Raw genomic sequence first — 7,032 nt, forward strand, 5'->3', positions numbered from 1 at the left:
TGTCCTTCACTGATCCATGCTCAACCAGGTCGAGGGAGAACATGGTGTTAAGCTCATCCCTCGAGCTCTCAACTCCACAGCTGCTCAACACACACACACACACACACAACACACGCATACACACACACACCACACACACACACACACAACACACACACACACACACACACACACACAAATAGACAAACAAAAATGCAGAAGAGATTAGCAAAATATAAAGGGAAAAAAACATTATCTTTTTTATTTACGTCTGCTCATCCTTTAAAGCGACACTGACCTCTGACAAGTTCTTATATAGCGGAGCTGGAAGGAGAGCAGAGTGTCCACTGGGCACTGATAGGCCACGTCCCCCATGGCCAGCTCCTGGCTAATGACACTCAGCCTCAGCAGACACTCTGAGAGGAACTCATGGGCGTCCTACACACACATGCAGATGACAATAACACAAACACATGATAGGGAACGTGAGCTGGGATTAAACCGTCGTGAGACAGGTTAGGTTTACCCTACTGAGGATGTGTTGTTGCAATGGTAATCCTGCTCAGGGGGTCGTTTCTAGAAAAGTTAGCAACGACGTTGCTTAACTACCATGGTACGACGCAACTTGCGACCAAACAACGACATTGTTACACCTGTTTCCAGAAAGCATCGTACCTGTGTCGCAATTCGCTACCTTCGACGTTCGAACACTGTAGTTCCAACAACGTTGTTGATGATGCAGCGATACATATCATTGGTGGAAAACAGTGGCAACGTGTAATACCCCACCCCCTAGAAATTCTCTGCCACGGCCTATGTTGACATTTTTCTAATTTAAACCGAGAGATTAATGCTGGCAATGTCATCGTCATCTGCAAAAACCTAAACCTATTGCAAGTAGGCCTATATAAAACATTTTACTGAAGCCGACCATGTGCCATTATTTGTGTTAAATATCTATGTTGGAAAAATATATAGCCTGGACAAATGTCTGGGTATAGCAAATAGTATCAATTGTCTCGTGGCTAAACGGCAGCGCGTCAGTGCACTACGCGCTCGGCCGGAGTTCACATTTTATCTCTTCTTTTCACCTCTGAGTAAGAGTAGGCCTACGAGACACAACAATAGGTTTTGACCATACATATTTATGTATATAGTTATTCTACATCGAGAGACCATAGGTAGGCCTACAAGACATCAGTCAAAAACAATTGAATCTATGTGTCACACTAGTTCACCTGCAGGTAGCGAGAAGCAAGAGGAAAATCTCACATCATAACAAAATCGAACCTACAACGTTGGGATAACAAGTCATCTGCTTTAGCCACTACACCATGTATCACTGCTGTAAGAGTCTGTGAAGATTATAATACTCAAAGCAAGGCAATACTCAAATTAACATAAATAGCAAGAATGAGCCAAGTAGGGGTCAGTGTCTTAATCAAAATTAAGCTACAGGATAGATCAATCATTGAATCACAAGATAAACATCCACTTCGCAATTTTTGGTTAGGCGGTTGTGATTTTTGGTTAGGCGCTCCGGACACCAACAGGAACTACCAAGGAACGACACAAGCGCGACTGCCTAGGGGCAGTAGTTCAAACGACCAAACTTTGCGTCCATTGAGAGTTCGAACTTCCTTTTCTAGAAACACCAAATCCAAGAACGATGGAGCGAACTACCAAGCTTGCGACTCAAGTTAGCAAACGACACTTTCTAGAAATAAGCCCTACAGGCCACACCAGCAGAACGATAGAGAAGTCCAGCACCCTTGTTCCTGTAGCTCCACTTGTCACCCTAACTACACTAAGATCCTCAGCTACAGTCACTAGCTGCTTGATACTGATGAAAATATACGTCTTGTATTGTGTTATCAGTCACTTTAGATAAAAGTATTTGCCAAGTCCACAAGGTAAATGTAGCATCTGTGGACATCGCTAAGTCGTCATGTGTGTGTGTGTGTGTGTGTGTGTGTGTGTGTGTGTGTGTGTGTGTGTGTGTGTGTGTGTGTGTGTGTGTCTGTTCTCACGTTCTGGGAGTCCCCTCAAACTCCTGGTTGTGCTGGGCGATGTTTTCCTTAAACTCGAAGACAACTGCTGCCTTGACGTCCATATCAGTGGACCCTCGCAGCCGCAAGAGTCCCACGAAGGTACTACAGAGAGACGATGAAGACAAGGGGGAGGAGAGGGATGGAAAAGGGGGAAGAGAGATATAAAAGAAGAGAGGAGAGGGATAGAAAAAAGGTATAAAAGAAGAGAGGAGAGGGATGGAAAAGGGGGAAGAGAGATATAAAAGAAGAGAGGAGAGGGATGGAAAAGGTATAAAAGAAGAGATGAGAGGGATGGAAGGGGGAAGAGAGATATAAAAGAGAGAGAGAACAGAGAGTTAGAAGATGGAGGTGAGTAAATGACAGAGATGAGAAAAGCCTCCTGAGAGTCGTGTTTTGACCTGCTCAACATCACGTTATTGGTGTCAGCAGGATATGAAGCAGTCTCTGTGTGTGTGTGCACGAGTGTAAATTTGATTGAATATAAGAGTATGTGTGTGAGTGAACAAGTGAAAATTTTATTACATTTGCGAGCGAGCGAGTGAGTGAGTGAGCGAGCAAACGAGTGAGTGAGTGAGAGAGAGAGAGAGTGAGAGAGAGAGAGAGAAAGAAGGAGAGAGAGAAAGAAAGAGAGAGAGAGAGTGAGAGAGAGAAAGATAGCGTGACATGGAGAGAGAGTGATTCCTACCTGATCAGCAGGGCCTCCGGCTTGACTCTCCACACAGCCTCTTGCAGCAGCAGCTGGGAGCAGAGGGCCTGCAGGTGGATGAGACACTGCAGCACGGCGTTGATGTAGCACGTCTGCCCCAGGTTGGGCAGCCTGCAGGGGGAAGGAGACCAAGCCACGTCACCCACCCAACCCAGTGCAAATGTATTTAGTATTTACTGTTTAGTATGTAGTATTTAGTATTTAGTATTTTAGAATCATGTTTATCTTCTACTGCCTCTATTGTACAGTGGAGTTTGCAGGGGGAAGGAAACCAAGCCACGTCACCCATGGACAACCCAGTGCAAATTTATTTAGTATTTACTGTTTAGTATGTAGTATTTAGTATTATAGTCAGGGCTTTGAACCGATTTTTTTTCCCAATTGGTTCGTTCCGAACAGAAACGGAATTATAATGTTTCCGGTTATGTGTTCCACCAATAAATTGACGTTCCCGAACCGGTTAGAACAAAAAAATACTGTTCCCGGAACGGTTAATTTCGTTCCTGTCAGCTGTTTAATGCTATAGAATTGTCACATCTTTCTCATCCAGCTTAAACCAAATGTAATAATATTACAACCATTATTAAATAATAATAATTATATTATTATATAATTTACAACAAATTCCAACTGTCGGGGGGAAAGGCCATCCAGTAGGCCTACTCATACCGTAACAAGCCATCTGTGCATTAGGCAAACAGAGGTGTTGGCGCCATTTAGCCAAATGTTCGCTAGTCCATCATTAGCGGAGTCGACAAATATAGCTATTGTTATTGTGTTTGAATGAGCGTTTTAATTAACGATGGATCGTAATTTACCCCTTATTTAAGATGTGGAGTGGAGACTTTGTAATCCACCGCTCTTTCTCCATACAGTCAGCGAATGTCTGATGTGATGTCACACAGGAAGTGAACCTCAGCCGTCATGGTAACATGCGCAGGAAAATAATTACTTTTTTTTTTAGGCAACGAAAAACTTTGAGGAACTTAAATAAAACCGTATTAACCGGTTACCATTATTTTTAAATAAGTGTTCCTGTTCCAGAACATAAAAAATAATAACGTTTCCGGTTTCGTTCCTGTTCCCTGTAAAATACAAAAAGTTCCCAGTTTTCGTTTTCGTTCCTTGAACCGGTTCAAAGCCCTGATTATAGTATCATGTTTATCTTCTACTGTCTCTATTGTACAGTGAAGTTTGCAGGGGGAAGGACATCAAGTCACGTCACCCACCCAACCCAGTGCAAATTTAAGCAGTATGCCCCGAGAGGCCGTAGGTTACGCTGATTCTACAACAGCTAAGGGGCGTTGTTAGGCACGACGCGCTAGCGGAGTTCTAAAACCCCCCCTTAGCTGTTGTAGAATCAGCGTAACCTACGGACTCGAATGGCTTATTGCTTTTCTAAAACTGTTGCTATAAATACCTGGCAAAGTTTCATAAAGTAAAGGCAAAGCAACGAGAAATTTAACGATTTATTCATAGATAGTCATTCTTCCAACAAGAAATATATTTCCTTTATCTGAATGGTTGCCAAGCAACGTCGAGACGCAGCTACTTTAACTTTTGTATGAAGTTATGGTAGCGCAGTAATATAGAATGGAATGCGGTCAAGGTGTATGTTTGTGCTGGATTTTACAACGGCATTGAACGCGATTCAGCCAATCACAATCAAGGACCGGAACTATCAGTTTTAGAAGTAAGCCGTAAGCACCAAGAGGCAGTGCTTTACAGTGACTTTACATCAGCTAAGAGGCTAAGAGTATTTTACAGGGGTTTCAATCATGGCTCAGCCCGTCACAATCAAGGAGCGAAACTAACTGCCTATATAAAAACCGCAAACATAATGTGTTCCCGACAATAAAATCAAGTTAGTTAGGCTAATAGATAGAACACCGTCCAGGTATCAAGTTTGATTTACCAAATGTGCCCAAGGGTAAATGTGTGTGTGTGTGTGTGTGTGTGTGTGTTTGTGTGTGTGTGTGTGTGCATTTGTGTGTAAACGGTCTCTGGATGAAGTTGTGACGATGATGTGGTCATTGGGTGACCTACCCTCTGCTCTCCAGCTGCAGGTACTGGTGGAGTAAGGCCTTGGGGGACCTGGGGGTCGTTAGGGCTGAGCAGGGGCTTCTGCTCCTGCCCCTAGATGCTCTGTCTCCAGAATGGCCCATCACCTGGACTGCAAGTCTGTGAAAAGACGAGTTCAGCACAGTTAAATGTTGACATACTGTATGAATGTGCGCTGCGTGATTGTGTCAAGTGTGCAGTAATGACAGCACAAACCGGTCTAGGGAGGAGCCGCTGGTGACTCCAGATAAGGTCACCGTCACAGGGGCATTAGATGATCTGGTGGCCCTGGATGAGGTCTCCGTGACAGGGGCATGAGAGGAGCTGGTGACCCTGGATAAGGTCACCGTCACTGGGGCATGGGATGATCTGGTGACCCTGGATGAGGTCACCGTCACAGGGGCATGGGATGATCTGGTGACCCTGGATGAGGTCACCGTCACAGGGGCATGAGATGATCTGGTGACCCCAGATAAGGTCACCATCACAGGGGCATGGGATGATCTGGTGACCCTGGATGAGGTCTCCGTGACTGGGGCATGAGATGATCTGGTGACCCTGGATGAGGTCTCCGTGACAGGGGCATGAGAGGAGCTGGTGACCCTGGATAAGGTCACCGTCACTGGGGCATGGGATGATCTGGTGACCCTGGATGAGGTCACCGTCACAGGGGCATGGGATGATCTGGTGACCCTGGATGAGGTCACCGTCACAGGGGCATGGGATGATCTGGTGACCCTGGATGAGGTCTCCGTGACTGGGGCATGAGATGATCTGGTGACCCTGGATGAGGTCACCGTCACAGGGGCATGGGATGATCTGGTGACCCTGGATGAGGTCACCGTCACAGGGGCATGAGATGATCTGGTGACCCCAGATAAGGTCACCATCACAGGGGCATGGGATGATCTGGTGACCCTGGATGAGGTCTCCGTGACTGGGGCATGAGATGATCTGGTGACCCTGGATGAGGTCTCCGTCACAGGGGCATGGGATGATCTGGTGACCCTGGATGAGGTCTCCGTGACTGGGGCATGAGATGATCTGGTGACCCTGGATGAGGTCTCCGTCACAGGGGCATGAGACAAGCTGGTGATCCTGGATGAGGTCTCTGTGACTGGGGCATGAGATGATCTGGTGACCCTGGATGAGGTCTCTGTCACAGGGGCATGAGACGAGCTGGTGACCCTGGATGAGGTGTCTGTGACTGGGGCATGAGATGATCTGGTGACCCTGGATGAGGTCTCTGTCACAGGGACATGAGATGAGCTGGTGACCCTGGATGAGGTCTCTGTGACTGGGGAGTTAGAGCAGCTGGTGGCCCTGGATGAGGTCTCCGTGACTGGGGAGTGAGAGCAGCTGATGGCCCTGGATGAGGTCTCCGTGACTGGGGAGTGAGAGCAGCTGATGGCCCTGGATGAGGGTCCTCCCTCCTTGTCCTCCATCATGACGTCCTCCTCCTTGAGACTTTGGGGCGTCCCATGCCTTGGGCCTCTCACCCTCTCTGCCCAAACAGGGCTTTCCTGGCAATATGGAACATTCACAACATGGGTCATTTATACATTCTCCTCAAGATTCCCTGCAGCTTTCATCTCAGAGGTCAAATTAAATTGCATGCAGCTTTTCCATGAGTAAACCCGCTGAGCATTAGATCAGGAGAGTCAAACTAAAAGTCCCATCATGGATCATCATCTCCCATAGACTGCCAACAGCATGCACGAGAACAAGCCTTATTTAGATTAGTTCAGCTGACTTCATGCTCAGTATTAATAACTGTATAAACTGGGGCTTAGCTACAGAAAGACCAAGGATCGTAGAAAAAACTACCGGTACCTCCCCCTTCCTCTCCTCCTTCTCTTCCTCCTTTGTGAGGTCCTGAGGGGCATTAGATGTGATGGTGGTGGCAGGGACCTCAGGCTCACATTCTGGTGATGGGGCCTCGTCTTTAATCGGTTCCTCTAGCATGCGGGTGACCCTAAGCAGGAGAAAACAGTGTGTTAGTCAAAAGCACACTAACTCACACATATGGCCACAGTGTGTTTGAGAGAGAAAGAGAGAGAGAGGGTTCTAAAGTGTCATAAAGCTTACGTCTGAGGGGGGGCAGGCTCTACACTCTTCTTCTCCTTCTTTTTAAATAATCTCCTCAGCCTCTTGAAGATGGGGCGGACCCTTTGTGAGATTTCAGAGAGGGGATTGGGTGGAATAGAAGGAAGTAGATAATCAGAGTAAACTCAA

The 7,032-nt window shown here is 46.6% G+C and overlaps 1 protein-coding gene across 1 annotated transcript; it reads right to left on the reverse strand.

Annotated features, from left to right (window-relative positions):
* Positions 1–298: 298 nt before the first annotated feature.
* LOC125287310 (flocculation protein FLO11-like) lies at positions 299–6,965 on the reverse strand. The gene is made up of 7 exons (XM_048232936.1): positions 6,886–6,965; positions 6,631–6,772; positions 5,014–6,320; positions 4,783–4,917; positions 2,716–2,847; positions 2,010–2,132; positions 299–417 (listed from the first exon to the last, which is right to left on the reverse strand). The coding sequence occupies exons 2-7, from the start codon at positions 6,760–6,762 to the stop codon at positions 384–386; spliced, it is 1,863 nt and encodes a 620-aa protein (XP_048088893.1). The 5' UTR covers positions 6,763–6,772; positions 6,886–6,965; the 3' UTR covers positions 299–383.
* Between the last annotated feature and the right edge of the window lie 67 nt (positions 6,966–7,032).

Source organism: Alosa alosa, chromosome 22 (assembly GCF_017589495.1).
Source record: "Alosa alosa isolate M-15738 ecotype Scorff River chromosome 22, AALO_Geno_1.1, whole genome shotgun sequence".
NCBI lineage: Eukaryota > Metazoa > Chordata > Actinopteri > Clupeiformes > Clupeidae > Alosa > Alosa alosa.

Bases quoted from the DNA above. Each gene is read 5' to 3' on its own strand.
- LOC125287310 (XM_048232936.1), bottom strand. From the start codon at position 6,762: ATGCTAGAGGAACCGATTAAAGACGAGGCCCCATCACCAGAATGTGAG. The intron at 4,918-5,013 runs GTTTGTGCTGTC...GTCTTTTCACAG, and splicing joins AGCGGCTCCTCCCTAGACCG to ACTTGCAGTCCAGGTGATGG. The intron at 2,848-4,782 runs GTAGGTCACCCA...TTCCCCCTGCAG, and splicing joins CTGCAGCTGGAGAGCAGAGG to GCTGCCCAACCTGGGGCAGA.